At 34.1% G+C, this 21,073-nt stretch overlaps 1 protein-coding gene across 1 annotated transcript; it reads left to right on the forward strand.

Annotated features, from left to right (window-relative positions):
* Positions 1 to 204: 204 nt before the first annotated feature.
* On the forward strand, positions 205 to 20,732 carry LOC127557785 (neurabin-2-like). The gene is made up of 9 exons (XM_051991097.1): positions 205 to 380; positions 2,845 to 2,942; positions 3,656 to 3,776; positions 5,831 to 5,935; positions 6,525 to 6,627; positions 11,260 to 11,342; positions 11,946 to 12,042; positions 16,743 to 16,887; positions 20,578 to 20,732. The coding sequence occupies exons 1-9, from the start codon at positions 283 to 285 to the stop codon at positions 20,658 to 20,660; spliced, it is 933 nt and encodes a 310-aa protein (XP_051847057.1). The 5' UTR covers positions 205 to 282; the 3' UTR covers positions 20,661 to 20,732.
* The last annotated feature ends 341 nt before the right edge of the window (positions 20,733 to 21,073 follow it).

Here is a 21,073-nt window from a genome sequence, read left to right on the forward strand (position 1 = left end):
TTGGGTAATGTGCTTGGGGTCTTTGGGGGATCAACGAAACTCACTTCAGCTCATATCTAAGACTTGATCTCTTCCCTCCCTGAGCCACAGAATCAAAGGTCACACTATTTGTTATTATTGCTGTTCTTTCTTCTGGAGCTAATTACATCATAAAGTATTTGTTATTCTTTATTTCCTTGGTAACAGATAAGGCATTGTTGCTCAAAGACATCACTGAGGCATCACTAGAATTCCCTTTATGCTGTGTTTCATGTGGGTGGAGTGGCAAATAGGGATGGTTTAATGTTTGGTGCTTTTGGTGAGCAGTGTTTTGAAGAATTTGAATTTTGGTGTCTGATCAATCCCCATTTCATTGGAACTTTGAGGCATTTTGGAACTAGGTATGTGCTTACTTTATTTACCAAACATTTATTTTCTAGTTGTTATAAATAGTTCCCTGTCAAGCTCTTTGTGAATTCACTTTTCCTTGTTGAAAATTTAATCACATACTTTATAATTTGAGATTGTAAGGGCAAAGGGGCTAAGGAAAGTGGGAAGAGGGATGATAGCTTCTGATATTCTATCAGAATGGAAAAGGAGATGTTGGATTTGTGCTGAAAAACAAGACACTGTGAGATTGATTGGATAATTTTAGGATTGTGAGGCAGGATAAAGATTGCTTTTGTCCAGGAGCACTTTGAAGTGAATATAGTTTTGAGGAGAATCTTAAAAGACCAAAAGTAAAAGAAGTAGAATGAACTGTTCCATGTTAATAGGGAGAAAATGGAGAAAAAAAAAGACTAGGACTCCAGTGGTAAAAAAAAGAAAGAAAGAAAGAAAGAAAGAAAGAAAGAAAGAAAGAAAGAAAGAAAGAAAGAAAGAAAGAAAGAAAGAAAGAAAGAAAGAAAAAAGAAAGAAAGAAAGAAAGAAAGAAAGAAAGAGAAAGAAAGAAAGAAAGAAAGAAAGAAAGAAAGAAAAAAGAAAGAAAGAAAGAAAGAAAGAAAGAAAGAAAGAAAGAAGAAAGAAAGAAAGAAAGAAAGAAAGAAAGAGCCCAAGGCATAGGAAAGAAAGAAAGAAAGAAAGAAAGAGCCCAAGGCATAGAAAGAGCATAGGAAGGCAAGGAAGAAGAAGAAGAATAAAGAAAAGAGATGGAGATGAAAAGATGATTTTGGATGAACAACAGGAGAGACATGAAGCCGGGAAGAAAAAGATAATCATAATGATTAAGAAGAAGAGAATCACGTATAATGATGAAGAAGAGGCTAAGTAGATTTGTTACAATGATGTGAGCAAGGCTGCTTGTGAACTGGAGAGAAGAATTTGGAGAATAGAAAGAAAGTTGAGGCTGAAGGCAGCCCCCCAGGAAGAGCCCTAAGTGGAGAAGATGTTAAGTAGATTTGGTACAATGATGTGAGCAAGGATGCTTGTGAACTGGAGAGCAGAATTTGGGGAACAGAAAGTTAAGGCTGAAAGCAGCCCCCTAGAAAGAGCCCTAAGTGGAAAGGTAGCAGACAAGGTGCCTTTCCTTGCTCTTGACTGACTTCCACTGACTCAAGAGCACCTTCATGGTAATCTAAGTTCTGTTTTTCAATGTCTACCTTAAAGTTTATTAAGAAAGTAATTCTGATGGTGTGGTTTGCCTTAAGGATCACTTAAGATTTCTGCAAGCTCTATGGTCTAGAATACCATGATTTTTTTCAGATATGTTTTTCTTTTGCATCTCTTTCTCCTTCCATGTATATATTACAGATACTTTGCATGTATACATATAGATAATATGTATATTATGTTCTGTGTACATATTATGTGTATTTGTGTTATACACATGCACAAATGTATGTACTATATATAATGTTATATGTGTATCACAAAACTTGGGGAACCCAAATCTTGTCTATTTTTGCAGCTAAGGTGTAAGGAATAATAAATATAAGCAGAAAGAATTTTGAAAATTCTATTATGGATTAACTACATAAATCTGTCAAATGAGACATTTATAGAAAGATTTAGGAAAAACAATAAGGTTCTTGCAGAACTTCACAGTTAGCAAAAGCCAAGCAAAGTCTGATTAAGATATTTAACAAAACCTATGGGTACAGATGAAAGTCTGTGAGTTTAGGTTAAAATAATCTCCAAGAGTTTCTTTGATGGTCCAAGTTCTGCTCCCCAGCACTTGTGACATTATACAGTTGAGTTTTCCTGGCATCCATGATTCTTCCAAGGTATTAGGACAATTGGGGGAACATAAGAGGGAAATAGATATTTCATTGGAAGTAATGAAAAAAATGAAATGAAAAAATTTGCTCAGATCTGTCTCATTAATTTTCCAATTAAAATTCCAAAATTCACAGGCAAACAGGTGTCAGGGAATCAGACAGGGTATGGCAATCAGAAGGGTATTTCCAGGGAGATATGGAAAAGGAAGAATAGTGGTAGAAGAAGAGTATTTAGCTAGAGTCTAAAGACATCATCAGAGAAAGACCAAATCTGGTGTGTATGTGATGGCCCAACCTAACATTGGAGATAAACCTTTATTCCATATGCCTTTATCATCATTTATGTACTGAAAATATCACTTGAGATATTTCTACATTATAAATTCCTTTGGACTTAATTTCCCTTCATTAGACCTTAGCTCTTTTAAAATCACAAATATAATAAAGTGTATACAAATAGATGAAATGCATTGAGAAAAAATTACTCTTGGGGAGAGAGGGGGCTGTCTGCTATGACAAAAGATTTTTTAAAAATGAATTTCTCAATCATGAAAATGAGAATTTTTACTAAGAATTAATGTTTATAACTTTATCTATGGCAAATATAGTTGACCCTGTTTTTAAAAAAAGTTTTGATTTCCCATTCAAGTGAGATCTGGGATTGCCCTGTGCAACAAGCCTTAATCAAGAGGCAAAGAATGCAAAGACTCAGTAAAATGGAGTTAATCTCTTTTCAAATTGAAAAAGGTGAGTTATGAAATTTATTTTTATAAATTCATATTTTACATGAGAGTTAGCCTTGATGTAATGGATAAAAAGCAGATTTCTAAATCTGGGTTCAAGTTTCCCTTCCCTTATTTACTGCATATGTGGCCTTGGTCAAGTCATTTAACTTCACAGTTGTTAAGACATAAGACTCATCACAAGTTGAACATGCCTTCCATACCCTCCAACAGAAATATCCAGCTGCTATCTCACTCTCTTAACCAGTAGCACCCTTTCCTGAAAGAGACACAGGAGCTGTAGCTGCCTACTGAAGACTGGATGAACTCATTCTCAACTTGTCCTTGCCCTAGGAACTCATTGCCCAGGACTATCATGGATCCTTTAGATCAGCTACAATTCTAGTTAAACAGTAGACCTGCCTGGAGGCCATTATGGATAATACTATTTTTAGTAGATTGTACATTCCTTAATTCCAACTCAGTGTCTTGATCCATCCTTATTCCTTCTGAGCCCAAGGTTAGAGTAGGTACCTAGTAAAGGTTTGTGAAATTGAGCTTAATGCTATGGAAGAAGTACAATCTGAGTTACAAATGGCTAGCTTCCCAATAAAGTTGTAGAACTCAAACATTTCACTAGCTAGGAAATTTCCACTTGGTTCATTTCAATATGTATCTTAATAACTTGGCACAGATTTAAATACTTTGGGACATCATCTGGAGTTTTTGTACTTCTAGATGAAAAGGGACTGGGAATCCTTATTCGTCTCTTCTATGATCCAGCAGACAAGGAGGAGAGGGAACCAGGTGTCTTTATCATGGAAATTGTCAAAGGAGGAGCAGCACATAAATCTGGAAAGTAAGCTTGGAGTTGATCTTATAATTCTATATAACTTAAGTTTTGCAGGGGAACCTGGGAATGTTTTGAAACGAACCATTTTATTTACTTTAGTGGCATTTTATTTTTTCAAATACATACAAAGATAAAACTCAGAATTCACCTTCGCAAAACCTTGTGTTCTAGATTTTTCTCTTTATTCTGCCCTCTCCCCAAGATAGCACACAATCTGATATAGATTAAAGGTGTACAATTGTTCTAAATATATTTCCATATTTGTCATGCTGAGAAAAAAAACCAGATCAAAGGAGAAAAAAGCATGAGAGAAAAAAAAAAAAAGCAACTACCCAACCACAAAATGGTGAAAATACTATGCTTTGATCTGCATTCAGTCTTCCTAGTTCTCTCTCTGGATATGGGTGCTAGTTTACATCACAAACCTATTCGAAATTGCCTTGAATCACTTTATTATTGAAAAGAACCAAGTTCGTGCCAGTTGATCATTCACCATCTTGCTGTTACTGTGAACAATGTTCTCTTGGTTCTGTTCACTTCACTTAGCCAGTTTCCGTAAAACTCTCCAGGCTTTTCTGAAATCAGCCTGCTCATCATTTCTTATAGAACAATAATATTCCAATACATTTATATACCAAACTTATTCAGTCATTCCCCAATTGAGGGGCATCTATTCAATTTCCACGAATTGGATCATGTTAGTAAACATGCACAGGAGCTAGACAAAAAAAAATTTATGTCATGGAATGTATCTATAAATTCTTCCCAAGTCACCTTCCCATTCTTCCTAACATTCCACTTCAAAATCATCTACTACTTGAATATTAATCATTTGTAAGGCCTTTAGGAGCTTTACAGAACCAATCTGATACATATACATACAGTTTTTCAGCTTTTTGAGTTAGTTGAGAAGACAGGATAGCCCTATTCCTTGGAAAATAAGTATAGATAATTAGAGTTTGATAGGACTACAATCAATTCCTAATTCAAGTCCAAGCTTCCAAAATATAATACTTATTTGAACATACACAGTACTACCAGAAACAAATCATAAGCAATTACTTGAAAAAAGATCAGAGTAAGAAATTCCAACATGTTGCCAAGTATTCATAGAAATCAGATTCTGAGCTGACTCTTTCTGACAAAAATTTTCCAAATGAAACTAACCATCAATAATATATTAAGGTGAAAGAAAATATTAATGTTATTTATCAATTCTCACTCAAGGAGCTTCTTCATCACAGTTCACCTCAACATATACAACCATTTCTGCATTATCCTTATATTTTTGCCTACTTGGTTGTGCTTGACGTAGGATATGATTGATACATGGCTAAGATGCCCTTGTCTCAGGCTCAAGAGAGTTTTTTTCTGGGTCTTATCACATTTTTTATTCTGTTCAGTTTCACCAGAAGTGCCTTCTACTAGCTTGTCAATTGACAATCTCTTCTCATTTAGGCCCCCAGTTTTTTATATGGGAGTTGAAGCTTCTTTCAGTGGAATAATTGAGCCCAACTTCTGAGTAGAGTATTCACATTTTTATTTAAAAGATAAATATGATGATTATAAATATTAATTTAACAATATTGTGATGATGAAATTGAAAAAAATCCATATTTCTTGAGGGAGAGACTTGTTTTATGTGTGTGATTTTTATCTGTTTCTCAATTGAACACTCCATTTCTTATGCCTCACTTATGTGAAGTGAAGATGATTCTGGGTTCTGAAAGACAATACCAGAAGAGGGGGAGACATTAGATTTTTCTATCAACTTGGAAAGGATCTGAACATGGAGCTAGTGATTGATTTTGTGTTTGTCATACTTTGAATAAATAAGTTTAGGGAAGGTGATCCCCAAATTCACTACATGGTGATGAATTTGTTTGACCATCCCAAATTTGACAATCTCAGAACCTAATAGCAATTTGTCCAGAAGTTATGTTTTATGTTTATAAAGGGGATGCACTCACAACCCTGAAATTCTGGGTCATAGATTTATTAATCTAATCTCTGAAGATGTCATTACTGATAATATGAACAATAGTCTTTGTATTTTTCAGGTTCCAATTATTTGACCAAATCATTAATGTCAATGGTACAAGTCTAATAGGATTAACCAAAGAAGAAATTGACTCTACTTTTAAAAAAATGGAACATAGTGTCTGGTAAATACATTTACTGCATTCATTGTCATACAAAAAAATGCTACTTTTATCTATTGTATTGAAATTTTATTCAATTTATGTAAAAACAGCAAAAGTAGAAGAAAAGATAGATTATGGAATAAGCATTTCTCTCCCCAGCTTTGGTTTTTGTTGTTAAATATGATTAGCTTTATTTTGCATAACAAACAATGCGACTTTTAGGATCCATTTATACTCTCTGTCAGAGTGCCTAGTATTTTTGGGGATAACTAGGTGGCTCAGTAGATAGAGCAACAACCCTGAAGTCAGGAGGATTCAAAATCTGGTCTTTAGACACTTAACACTTCCTAGCTGTGTGACCCTGGACAAGTCACTTAACCCCAATTGCCTAGGGGGGAGGGAAAAGTGCCCAGTTACATCTCGACTTCATAAATGGAGATAATTTTTGATTGAATTATCTTTAATGATAAATTAGTATTCTCTTGATAATTAAATGCTAATCTATCTAAAAAGATTTTTGGAAACCTGAAAGTTGATATATTTGTCTGTTCAATTTATTCCTATTACTATTCTATGGTCATAAAACTTAACGGGGCTATTCTGTGACTAGGATTCAAATTGGACGCGAGTCACCTGAGAACACCAAGCAACTCATCAAACACTTAATGAAAGAGGAAGAAAGGAAAAGAGGTTTCCTTGATTCAGCCAAACAGGTATTAAATGAAATGCCTATAAAGGATGTAAAAGTTCAATTAATTCATTATTCTCCATTATTAAAAATAACATTTATAAAACAAATCTCTGTTCCTAGTTGCAATAGTCTGAAACAGGCTAGTAAATATCTAGAAACTCACCACACTGGGTTTCTTTGTTTTTTTTTTTTTTTTATAATTACATTGATGCATTTTGTTTTCACAGCCTGGTCTTTTCCAGATTTATCCCATACAATTATCACTGAGCAGTTCCTTGGAGTGTGTCTGTATATCATTTAATCCCAATTGCCTCAGCAAAACAACCAAATAAATAAATAAACAGCAGTTAACAAAACCTGCCAATATAACTGTATCTGACAGAACATGCAACATTCTGTAACTATTCTTTAGCCACTCTATTAAGTGGAGAAAACTTTTTCATTTTCTCTTTTTCTGGGTCCTAAGATTTTTCAATACAATTAAGAGAATGGCAACCTCTTAGTGATGTTTTTGTCTACATTAATTTTAGTTATTTATAATAATCTGTTCTTAATTTCATTCTGCATCATTCTGCATCTCTGAATTCTTCGAATTTGTCATTTTCTACAACACTGAAATGGCACTCTCATGTTACCTACCATTGATTCCTCAAATCTAATTCTTATTTCATGTCTTATTCAACTTGATCTCTCTGCAACTTTTGACACCATCAAGCCTTTTCTTCTCTTGGATGGTCTTTCCTCCTTAGGTTTTATAATACCACCTCCATCTGCTCCTTCCCTGCCCCATATAATTAGTCCATCTCTTTCTCTGGAGTTTACATCCCACTTGTGCCCACTAATTGTGAATCCTATTTCTCTCCTCATTCTACAACAGCTTTTTTGGTGATCACATTAGCTCCCATGAGTTCAAATGTCATCGTCCCATGTGTCCTGCTAAGACTTGCCATTTCTACTTCCACAATATCTTAAATGTCCCCCTTTTTCCATCTCCTCAGACATCTCTTTGATGCATGCTCTCCTCCCTTACTTCCTCCCTAAACTATTCCAACAGCCTTTCCTTACATCAAAGTTTCTCTCCATTCCAATCCATCCTAGCCTTAACTGCCAAAGTGATCTTCCTAAAATCAAGATTTAACCATACTTCTGCCCTATTAAATAAATGCTAGAGATTCCTGGATCAAATATAAAATCCTATTTTTAGCTTTTAAAATCCTGCAATGCATGGCCTGTTCTTCCAGTCTTTTTATGCCTTTTTCCTCTCCAAGTATTCTAAAATCCAGTAAGACAGTAGATTTCTTGCCCTTCCTCACAAACTATATTCCCATTTTACAATTACCATGCCTTCTCATTGACTGCTACACACACAGACACACACACACACACACACACACACACACACACACACACACACACACTGAAATGTTCTATCTCCTCACCTCTACTTCCAGGATTTCCTGACTTCCTATAAGACTCAGCTTAAATTCAGCCTTCTGAAATAATCCTCTGGAATGCTCCTTCCATATTTAGGGCCAATCATGGTCATCCTTGACTAATACCTTTCTTATGAGATTATTTTCCATTTATGCTCTATACTGCTGTATGTACAGTTTTTGATATATTTTTCCCAATAAAAAAGAGTTCCTTGAGAGCAAGGAACCATGCTTTTGCCTTTCTTTGTATCCCTAGAGCTCATCACAGTGACTGGCACATAACATGTTTAATAATTAACTTCATTAACTAATTTCTTCATTAACTAAACATATCATATTAATAAACCACTATTCATTCAGTCAATCTCTTTTCAATGGACAATTATACCTACATTGTTTCCAGCCAAAAAAAGGTTAACTGTGTATATGAAATCTTTTTTTTTTTTTTTTTACTTCTTTGGAGTACATATTTGTCACAGTGAAGTTAATGATTAAAAGGACATAGGTTAATGTCCTTTCTAAGTGGTACAATTGATAGAGCACTGGCATCTGGAATCAGGAGGACCTCAATTCAAATCTGGCCTCAGATACTTGAGAGCTGTGTAACCCTATGCATCACTTGTCCCTAACTGCTTCAAAAAATTTTTTTAATGAAAGGATAAGGACATTTAATGACCTTTTTCATATGATTCCAAATATTTTTCTCAGAATTGTTGGGTTTATTTCATATCCTCTAATAATTTGCTAATCGTTGGTCTATCTTCCCATAGCTCCTTCAAAATATCTATCCCCATATATTATCATTTTTGCCAATTTGACGTGAAATGAAAAAAGCAGTTGGTTGATCTATTTCCCTTCCTATTCATGAGGTTGTGTTAATGGTTGTTGATGGTTTTTAGTAGTTCTTTGAGGAAAGTGTCCTTATATTATTATTGGATGAATTATCTACTAGGGGGAAATGACTTTAAAAACCAAAATTGTTATATATTTTGAAAAGGCAGACTTTTCAACTGAGAAATTAAATTCAAAAGAGATTCCCAGCTTAAAGTTTCTTCTTTTATAAGTTGTATTGACTCTGCTCATACAAAAGTTTATTAATGTAACATAGTTAAAATTGTCTAGTTTTTTATGATGACCTTTATACCTTATTTTATTGCAGATATCTTCCCCACTCATATATTGAAAGAAACTCCTATTTTCCATGATGTTTAAATATTTTTTATTTTAAGCTATTTATTTATTTATTTATTTTTATTTTATTTTATTTAATAATAACTTTATAATGACAGAATCCATGCCAGGATAATTTTTATACAACATTATCCCTTGCAATCGCTTATGTTTCATTTTTTCCCCTCCCTCCCTCCACCCCCCCCCAAGATGGCAAGCAGTCCTATATATGTTAAATATGTTGCAGTATATCCTAGATACAATACATATTTGCAGAACCGAACAGTTCTCCCGCTGCACAGGGAGAATTGGATTCAGAAGGTAAAAATAACTCGGGAAGAAAATCAAAAATGCAAATAGTTCACATTCATTTCCCAGTGTTCCTTCTTTGGGTGTAGCTGTTTCTGTCCATCATTTATCCATTGAAACTCAGTTAAGTCTCTTTGTCATAGAAATCCACTTCCATCAGAATACATCCTCATACAATATCGTTGTCGAAGTGTATAATGATCTCCTGGTTCTGCTCATCTCACTTAGCATCAGTCCTATTTTAAGCTATTTATCCCATCAGAGTTCATAAATACTGTATGATGCTATTCTAAACCTAATTATTGCCTAACTGCTTTTCTATTTTCCCTATAGTTTTTCTAAAACAGAATCATTCCTCCTCTCTCCTCCCCTCCCCCATCCTCATTCATTCATGCTCTCAGGCTCACTGATTACTTGACTTTTGGGTTTATTAGCTTCTAAGGTCTTGATTATTCAATCTGTTCCACCCATTTGCCTTTTATTTTTTTTATATCATTAAAACCACTACCAGATAATTTTGATGATGAATGTTTCATGATACAGTGTGAGATATAGTAATGGTGGGGCCCCTTTAATTTCTATTTTTTTAACTAATAATCTTGACCTTCAGTTTACTAACATTATAACTATTAATTAAATCTGATGGTCTTTTCTCAAACTTTGTAGTTCCTTGCCTTTCTCTACCACTTCTTACACTGTGGATCTTCCCTTTCACATATAGATTACTTTCCCACCTTTGATTGCTCTGAAACCCCTGATGTTTCTATTATTAATTGATCATATCTTATTCCTCTAGCCTGGATTACTATATCTTACTCATTAAATCTGGGTGTTTTCCCACATTCTACTTCATGTAATCTTTTCTCGTCCTACACCTTCTTTCTTGATGATCTCATTTGATTAAATGATCATTTCTCCCTGAAAATTTCAAATAAGACTCCAAAATCCATAGATCCAGAAAGAATCAATGTCCTGAGCTTCAGACCCATACAATCAATATGCATTAATTTACCTCCTGTACCAAGATATACAAATTGGAGTCATTATCTTTCTCCAAATCCTATTAGTCCACCAAGTTTTCCTATTTCTATTGAGGACACTACTTTCTTGCTAGTCACCCATTGATTCCCTAAAAGTCATTTCCAAACTCTTTACTCTCCCTCATTTTCTTATATCAATCAACTAATCTTCCCACTATGCCTCTACAACATCCCTGGCATCCTAACTTTTTTCCTGCTCACATGAACAGTATTATCCTGGCTCAGGATCATAACATCTCTTGCCTGGACTATTGAAATAGCCTCAATTTTTAAAAGTTTTTTTTTCTTAATTTCTATAGATATCATTTATTTTATACAATCACCAGCATTTCTCCCAGTATCTCTTTCATTCTCCCAAGAAACCCATACCTTATAAGTAATAATTTTTAAGTAACAAAAAAGAGGAAGAAAAGGAAAAAAATCAGCAAAACCAATCACTACCTTGAAAAACATCTGAAAATGTAATGTCTCATATCTGTATACCATCCAGCTCTCTTCAAAGAAATTGAGAAGGCAGTCACTTTTCATATCTCCACTTTGGGCCATGCTTGCTCTTTAAATTTTGAAAAATCATTTTGAGTTACAGATATTAAAAGTTCATGCTGAGTAGTCTCAGATTGGTATTTTAAAAAAAGATTTGCTTTTGTTCCCTTTAACCTTATATTTTAATTATCTCTTTCTAAAAATGATTCCTTTCTAAAGGAAAGAGGTGAAACTAACAGAATTACTGAAAAGGAAACCCCAAATTATGAAGCTTCAACTCTGGCATCACTCTGGAGAACCAGGTACACTATCATCTATTACAAATAAGATTGCAAAATAATAGAATGTCTTTAGAGTGCAATGTAGTAATATTCTGGTCAACCTAACAAAATTTACAGCATATAAGCCTATGTCTCTGACATAGATCCCTTTATTGGGAATATACTAAATGGAAGAAAAGTAGTACATGTTCAAATATATTTATAGTAGAATAATATTATTGCCAAAACCTTGAGAAGCATGAAATGCCTGACAAATAAAAAATATCTGAATAAATTCTAGATTATCAATATAAAGGAAAAATGCCAAAAACTACAATCAGTTAGCAAAAATAATAGAAAGAAATCTAGAAATATTTCTGCTAATTAATGTGAGCAGCAGGGAAAATAAACCCAGAATAAATAGTGCATAGAAACATATGTTGTCAGAATAAAAGAGAAAGGATGTAGCTATATAGAGATAAATGGATAAAATAATAATGGTAATACAGAAGCAAATAACTAATATCAGTATGGGAATTATACAAGTTGCAGTTGTAATCCAATATATTAGACCCCAAGCCTCTTGACTCTCAAGTTATCATTCTCTCCACTTATAACACATTATTGGTTTTTCTTTTTTTCCAGAGAAATCGAATTCAAAAAAAGAGAACTAGCAACAAAAAGTGCTCTGAAAAAGAAAGTTCAGAAAGATACTGAATTCCTCAAAACAGCATATGCCACGGTGAGACAGTTCAATTCATGGAGAATTTTTCCCATTTCTATTACACAATGATTTAGAGGACCTGTTTGTATGCAATCTCCTGAAAGTTGTGAGATACAAGAAATTAGGAAGAGGAAAAGAAGGGAGGAGAAGGAAGAAGAGGAAAAGGAGGAGAAAAAAGGAGAAAAGAGAAGGGGGGAAGAGGAAAGAAAGAAAGAGAAGGAAAAAGAGGAGAAAAGAGAAAGAGAAAAAGAGGAGGAGAAAGAAAATAAAAAATAAAGGATGAGGAAAGGAAAAAGGAAGAGAAAAAAAGAAAAGAAAGAAGATACATAGGAAAGGAATAAAAGCAATGTTCCTGACGTGGGAGTGGGTGGTAGTTTTGATGAGAAGTGGAAAAACAAGAATTTTTTTGAAGAGAGTAAATGCCACTTTTATTCCTTAGAATTCTGAGTCAGGGAAGAATTTTTTTAAAACAGCATAATATTCTTTTCAAGTGCTATTAGTAATATGTATTCACTATTGATTCATAACTGTGTTTCCAAGTCAAGATTCTACATGACTCATTCCCATATATTGAAAAAGTAGAGATTTGTCATGATCACATAATTGCATGGGGAATGGTTGATGCCTCCATGCTTTCAAATCATTCTCTTAAAACCAATCTTCCTCAATCTTTACAATCACTACTCTGCTTATGATGGATTTCTTAGATAATAAAAAGTAAACTTGATAACACTTAACTGATACCATAAGATTAGTAATAGCCTTGAAAATAGCTATTCCAACTCCCCAGTACCATGAGTTAATTTTATGTATATGAATACACAGCGTGACAGCTAATAATATGCTAAAAGCCATATAGCTAGTTTGTTTACTTTCCATTTGAATTCTTAAGCTCAGAAAGGAAGAAGAATAGATAATAATTCTGGAAAATATTTTGGAGATACATAAGGTTTTTAAAGTTTGGCTTTGAAAGTAGTTGATGTGACTAGATTGGTAGAAAGATGGGAAGAAGAAGAAGAAAAATGATAACAACAAACATTTATATGGCACTTATTTTGTGTCAAGCACTGTGCTGAATTCTTTGCAATCATTATCTCATTTGAACCTCTCATCTACCCAAAGAAGTAGGTGCTATTATGAAAAGCATTCCAGGTGAGCGAAATGGAGTGGGCAAAATCACAGAAGTGGAAGTTATAGTCTATGTACATAAACTGTGAATTTAATTGAATGGCTTGGGAAAATTGCTAAGATGTAAAGCACTTACAAATAAGTAGGTCATGGAATAGGGTGTGAGGGGCACTGAAAATGAAAGATTAAAAATTGAATGTAAGGGATTAGGAAGCTGATGGTATAAATGATAGCAATGAGGAAAAAGGAAATTATTTTAAGCTAAATATTTTATACCAAGATCTTGGTTTTTGAATGTGAAATGTTTAGACAACTCAAGTAGGCTTTTGGTTATTGTGGGTTTCCCTTTCTAATTTATTAAATCCTATTATATTCTATTCTATTACTACTATTATTAAATTAAATTATTAAATTCTAACCTATCTTCAAGCCATTGATTTCATTTCACAAATTCTTTTTTTCAAGGAGTTAGTTGTTTTCTTTTTCCATTTCACTAACTCTATTTTGTAAGGCGTTTTCTTCAGATAATTTTTGTGTTTCCTTTTCCAAATTCTCCTACAATGTTCTCATTTCCTTTCCCCATTTCTCTTCTAACTCTCTTTTTTTAAATTAAAGCTTTTTATTTACAAAACATATGCATGGGTAATTTTTCAACATTGACCCTTGCAAAGCCTTCGGTTCCAAATTATCCCCTCCTTCTCCCCTCCCCTAGATGGCAGGTAGTCCAAAACATGTTAAATGTGTTAAAATATATGTTAAATCAAATATATGCATACATATTGATACAGTTATCTTGATGCACAAGAAAAATCAGATCAAGAAGAAAAAAACTGGGAAAGATAAAAAAAAAGGCAAGCAAACAACAGAAAGAGTGAGAAATGCTATGTTGTGGTCCACACTCAGCTCCCACAATCCTCTCTCACTGAACAACTAGAATTGGTTTGAGTCATCTCATTGTTGAAGAGAGCCATGTTCATCAGAATTGATCATCATATAGTCTTCTTGTTGCTATGTACAATGATCTCCTGTTTCTGCTCATGTCACTTAACAGTTCATATAAATCTCTTCAGGCTTCTCTGAAATCAGCCTGCTGATTGTTTCTTACAGAACAACAATATTACATAACATTCATATACTATAACTTATTCAGCCACTCTCCAATTGATGGACATCTACTGAGTTTCCAGTTCCTTGCAACTACAAAAAGGGCTGCCACAAACATTTTTGCATATGTAGATCCCTTTCCCTCCTTTAAGATCTCTTTGGGATATAAGTCCCTAACTCTCTTTTAAGATCCTTTTTTAATTCTTCCAAGAAAGTCTTGTGAGATAGGAACCAATACATAATCACTCTTTGGAGCTTCATCTGGAGATGATTTGCTTTTAATCTCCTCAGGGTTTGAGATCTGTTCTTCTCTTTCTCCATAAAAACTATCTATGGTCAAAGTTCTCTTTGCTTTTTGCTCACTTTTTTAAAAAAAGGTTGAGGTCTGCTTTTAGGGTAAAGGGGAGATTGTCCAAGCTTCCTCTAGAGGTGACAGTGGCTGCACTTGGTTGGTGCTGCTGACTTCTGGTGCTGGGAAGTCTTGTGTTATTCTGGGGTTCAGAGGCTCACTACTTGCCTCTAGTATTTGTGTTGGATGTCTCACAGCTACTCTGCTGTTCCATCAGCTTGCAACCAGGACAGATTAGCCAACACTGCTGTAAATTCCTTCCAGTACATTCTCTGGCACATGGATCTCACACTGCCGTAGGTCTCTGTGCTGCACCTGTGCTCAGCCTGCCTCCCTCTGAGCCAATTTAAACAGACCATTTCTGAAGTTCTTTCTATATTTTCTGATGGAAATTTGTTATGTTCCAAATATCCATGGGTTCTGTGATTCCAAAAACAGTTTAAAGGCTTGATTTGGTATTGAGCTGAGGGACATTAGGGAGAACTCAGATAATAAGTCTCTTCTCCATCATCTTGGCTCCACTACCTCAATTTCATATATTTCATATCATATCATATATGATAGATTTCCTAGAAATTCTTTTTTTAAAAAAATTCTCCTTTTGGACACTGGGGACATCTTCACATCTAGGCTTTCTGGTATTTCTTCAGAATTTCTCAGAGATTGCTGACACTGGTACTATTATGTAAAAAGTCTTTGTGCTCTCTAGGATTATACCCAGTTCTCTGCTCACAAACTGGAAATGAATCCCTGTTGCATAATGAAACAAAATCTAAATTCAAACTCTTCCATTGTCTGACCCCTAATAAGTCTTTCCAGGCCTACTTCTCACATGCAATTTAACAAATCTGATATTGCAATATCTTGCCTTATTTGACTTTTTTCCAAATGTGCTTTGTTCATTCTACTTCCATGCCCTTGCTTACACCATTCCTTTTGCCTGAAAAGTCAACTTGTGTTGGAATCGTTACAAACTGCTAACTCATTAGAGTTGATAGATTATTGATCTAATCTTACAAGATGATGTTTGGGGCCAGAACCTGAAACAAGGTACTAAGTAGAACAATACAATGATACAATGCTTGTGTTCATACCTTTACTCATTGGAGTTCACACATTTGGGAGATTTCAGGGTTTAGTATGAGATATCCGAATTCACCTCTGGCTCTTAGAGCCAGAGAGCACTATGGGAGAAAACCCATAATCCCGCTCTCTGATATATAAGAAGAAAGCAGAGGCTCAATTAGGAGAGTTCAGCTGAATTTAGATTGAGAGGGGAGCGTCAAGTGAGTTCAGCCAGAAGCCCTCTCTGAGTGAGGAGTTTTACTTCAGGACATTGTCTGGGGTCGGAGAGAAGCACTCTGGGAGATTAAGAGCCAGAAGCCCTCTCTGAGGCAAGACGGATTCAACTTGGTGCTGGGTCTGGAGGCTGAAGAAAGCAGAGGCAGAAGCAAAGGATAAAGCTGCAAGAGCTCTTGAAACCAAGCAGAGAGATAGCCCTCTAAGGTAACCGGGCTATATTGGAGACAATAAAAGATCTGAACTTTTATCACCTGGCTGTGTTTTGAGGTGATTATTACTTTCAACTGCAACTAAGGCTGCCTCCAGAAAACCTCCCCAAGAAACCTGCACTCTCCCAGAGAGAACTATTATATTATAAAGAAGAAAAACATCACAAACTTTCTCAACTCTTCTCTACAAATCTTATCAGCTTCAACCTTTTTTATAAGAAGTTGAATATAAATCTTCTATATCCAATATATTCTTCTAGCTGGAAATAGTCTCCCCAATGTCTCTTTTTATTATAAGGAGTTGCAAAATTCATTGAGCAGTTATTTTTTTTAGTTGTATGTATGTATCTATATATCTTCAATTTCATTACTGTATTATTATATATTTCTCAAAGATAGAGAACCATGTCTTTTCAATTTTTCTGTCCCACAGAGGATAGATAAGAAACTTTTAGGTAAATAAATTTCTGAAGAGTGAATGAATTGTAAGTTAACTGAAGAACAAATAGTGCAAAGACACACTGAGCAGAGATAACATCAGCTACTCAGGAATATGAGGTATGCAAGTAAAGATAATAAAAAATAAGATGGATCATTGGAAAATGAAGGATTTTTTAAAATTTCAGATCGCAGAAGCTGAAGCTAAATTATCAATATATGAAAAGAAAAACAGAATTAGGATGGACATGGAGCCAAAGTTGGAAGAAAAAGACTATCCACCCATAAACTCTTCCAGAGGAATGATTGAGATCCATGAATCTTCCAATTTGGGTAAGCCTGAACTTATATGCTTCCCGCTTTATTTTAGGGGTCATTTTTAAAGGCATGGCATTATTGAAGAATATTTATAGTTTTAATGTCATTAAGATAATGTCATTTGAGATATGTAATAAAATGGAGAAAGCTATGGAGAATAACTATCCTAGTTATTTGATGACAATATTTGCATACGGTTCACTGTAAAATGTAGCTTCTATGGAGCACTGTATATCTGAACTCTTAGTTTGGATCATGAAGCCTAGAACTTTGCAAACAAGTATAGGTGTTATTAGTACAGATGTTGCAAAAGCTTGTCTCAAAGAAGTATCATTGTGTAGTTCAAAAGGAGGCAGACCATTATCAAATAACTATTTAATGTACTATAGAAATGTTAGCTTATAGAAATAAGAGAAGAAAAAGAAATTAAAATAATTAGAATAGGCAATGGGGAAATAAAATTATCATTTGCAGATGATATGATTTTATACTTAGAATATCTTAGGGAATCAACTAAAAAACTACTTGATATAATTAACAATTTTAACAAAGTTGTAGGATACAAAATAAACCTGTATAAATGACCAACATTTCTACATATTACCAACAAAGTCCAGCATCAAGAGATGGAAAGAAACATTCCATTTAAAATAACTGTAGACAATATAAAATACTTGGAATCTATCTGCCAAGAGAAACTCAGTAACTATTGTTCATGGGTTGACCAAGCCAATATAATAAAAATGACAATTTCACCTATAACCAGTACCATTCTAATCAAATTATCAAAAGTTATTTATAGAACTAGAAAAATATTAACAAAATTCATCTGGAAGAACAAAAGTCCATGGATACCAAAGGAATCAAATGAAAAAATATGTGAAAGAAGATCTAGCCATACCAAATTTCAAGCTCTTATTATAAAGTGATAATTATCAAAACAATCTAGTACTAGTTAAGAATTAAGAGTGGTGGCTCAGTGGAACAGATTAGGTACAAATTACATTATAGTAAGTGAGCAGAGCAATCTAATACATAATAAACCCAAAGATTCAAGCTTCTGGAATAAAAACTCATTATTGGACAAAAAAATGCTTGGAAAAGTAGAAAATAGTATAACAGAAAGGTGTTGTGTAGAACAATACCTCACACCATATACTAAGATAAGGTCAAAATGAACAGATAATTTACACAAAAAAATATACTGCCAGAAGCAAATTAAGAGATCATGCAATAGTTTATCTGTCAAGTTTATGGATAGGGGAAGAATTTAGGGCCAAAGAAGATGTGGAGAGCATTACAATATTTAAAATAATTTGTTTTATAAAATTTAAAAGTTTTTGCACAAACAAAACCAGTACAACCAAAATTACAAAGAAAGCAGAAAAGTAGTTTTTTTTTTCCTAACAAGTATTTCTAATAAAGGTTTCATTTCTCAAATATATAGAGAAATGAACCAAATTTATAAAAATACAAATCATTCTCCTGTTGATAAATGGTAAAAGGATGTGAACAAGCAATTTTCAGACAGAGAAATCAAAGTGAGAGTCATAGAAAACAGATTCTAAATCACTATTGATCAGAGAAATATAAAATAAAATTAAAACGACTCTGAGGTACCACCTCATACCTATGAATGGCTAATATGAAAAAAAAAGAAAAATGTTGAATGTTGGAGGGGATGTGGAAAAAATGGGACACTAATGCATTGTTGGTGAAGTTGTGAATTGATCCAAACATTCTAGAGGAATTTGGAACTATGTCCAAAGGGCTATAAAACACTGCATATCTTTTGAGCCAGATAATACTACTATGTCTATATCCCAAAGATACCCAAAAAAGGGAAAAGCACCTGTTTGTATGTAAATATAGCATCTCTTTTTGTGGTAGCTAAGAATTGGAAATCAAAGGGATAGCTATCAATTAAGAAATGGCTGAACAAGTTGTGGTATATGATTGTAATGGAATAATATTATGTTGTAAGAAATGACAAGCAGGATGACTTAAGAAAAACTGGAAAGACTTACATGAATTGGTGCATAGTGAAGTGATCAGAACCAGGAGAACATTGTACACAATATCAACATTGTTCAGTGAAGAACTATGGATGGGACTTAGCTATTTTCAACAATACAATCATCGAAGGCAATCACAAAGGATTAATGGTGAAACATATTATCCACTTCCAGACAAAGAACTAATAGTGATTGAATACAGACTGAAACGTTTTTTTTTCACTTTTGTTTCTTTTATTTGAGTCTTCTTATACAAAATGACTAAACATGGAAATATTTAACATAATTGCACACGTATAACCTATTATCTGATTGTTTACCATCTCAGGTTGGGGGTAGAAAAGGGAAGAAGGAAGGAATAAAATTTGGAACCTAAATATTTAAATAAAAATGTTTAAAATTTGGAAGAGGAAGAAAAAAGAGAGAATATACTTCTCTAGTCTCTTCTCCCCTTGTCCCACTCCATTCTCCAAGGAAGATTTTCATTGCTAACAGGAGGAGAAACAGGATATTGGAGCCAGAATTTAGTCTTCTCTGCTCTCCTCAGAGAAAGATGGTAATGGGTTAGAATTACATATATATATCTGCTCTCTTAAGAATTATTAGTCTAAGGGATATGGTTTTCAAATGCAAGCTACTTTCTAATCATTGTTTCATTATGGGGAAAGGAGGACAACCCCGAGCTTTGGATCCAAGGCTTTGACTCCTTCCTATCAAGTTCAGTTTCACAATGACCACACATAGCAATAGCCAAAAAACTCATCTAACCAAATCAAAGCAAAATACCATTCAGAGAAAGCGTACATAGGAGAATATATAACAAAGAATGCAGAGGGAAGAAGTTCTGCAAGGTACTTCAGCTCAATTGAAGTCCTGAATTTCACTCATGGAAAAGTTCCTCCAAGTCTCAAGTGCAAAAAAGTGGGAACCTCTCAAGTTCCTTTCATTACTGTTCTTTGAGTCTTTTCCCTAGGCAACTTCAAATAGTGTTGACATCTTTCATCTTAAATTTGAAATTGGGAAACAGAAGTGACTGAAGCAACTGCAGAGCTAGAAAAATACTAGAGTCTTGAAGAGACCAAAGTGCTCTGTCATTTTCACCAGCTCTGCCCCATTGAACATTGATCTTCACCAGTTAAGAGAGTCCCAAAACAATGAGCTTTGCTCACATAAGCTTACAAGAGATCAAACTTGTGGATAAAGCACTATCTTAATTAAGATAATTGTTACCTTTTTTGTTTACTTGACTTTCATTGACTATTCATGCTAACTACCATGAACATGACCTGGTTAAATTGGTGTTAGGCTGATTGAATTTCTTTAGTGGACTTAATGTTTTTGTTTTCCTAAATCTACTCTTAAATGGAAAAGAAAATGGCAAATATTTACATGAAATAAATCATTGTAGATTCATACTGGAAAGAACTTTGGAAGTTACCTTGTTCAATCCTGAAGTCATTTTGTAAGTGAAAAGAATGAAACTCGTGAATACTGAATAGTTAACTAGCTAGTCACATAGAGTAGAGATCCCAGAATTCGTTGCTCCCTAATACAGTGCTCTAGATACTATATCATGCACACCTCCAACATAATGATATGATTCACAACCCAGCTATGAATATTATTGTTCTTTATTCATAGATGTAGGTAGTTTTCAATGTTTTACTTGCTGAATTATTCTTATTCCTAGATGCAAAAAATAAGAGACCATCACCTATGCAAAGATCACTACTGGTAAAGGCTGCAAGAAGGTTTGCAAGATGGTTCCGGTAATACTTCTGTTTTTGCCTTTTAATAGCAAAATTAAAACTGAATAAATAAAAGTTTCTTCCTGTTTGGCGTTAATTGCTTATCTGCCCTTTTGCTTTCTTGCTTTCATTTGTCTTTGCCTTAAAGAGCTCTTTTAGTTATGTCCAGTAACTTCCAATGCTTCTGTTGTCATGGAAATAGCAGAAAGAATGCTAGATGTTCAAAGAAGCTGGCTTCAAATTCTGATTCTCCTACTTTACCTCTTTGCCCATAAGCAAGAGGTATTTATCCACTTTGGGATTCAATTTCTTCATCTGACAAATTAAGATATATAGAATGACATTCACATTCTGAAACTATGATCCTAGAATTATTTGATAAGTCAGCGTAAGAGCAAGCAGACACAAGAGTCCTATGATCCATGTTTGGATGGATTT

The sequence above is a fragment of the Antechinus flavipes genome, chromosome 3 (genome assembly GCF_016432865.1).
Source record: "Antechinus flavipes isolate AdamAnt ecotype Samford, QLD, Australia chromosome 3, AdamAnt_v2, whole genome shotgun sequence".
Lineage (NCBI taxonomy): Eukaryota > Metazoa > Chordata > Mammalia > Dasyuromorphia > Dasyuridae > Antechinus > Antechinus flavipes.

Coding starts and splice junctions, on each gene's coding strand:
- LOC127557785 (XM_051991097.1), top strand. CDS start 283: ATGTTTGGTGCTTTTGGTGAGCAGTGTTTTGAAGAATTTGAATTTTGG. Junction 12,043..16,742: donor TCAAAACAGCATATGCCACG/GTGAGACAGTTC, acceptor TTAAAATTTCAG/ATCGCAGAAGCTGAAGCTAA. Junction 16,888..20,577: donor CCATGAATCTTCCAATTTGG/GTAAGCCTGAAC, acceptor TCTTATTCCTAG/ATGCAAAAAATAAGAGACCA.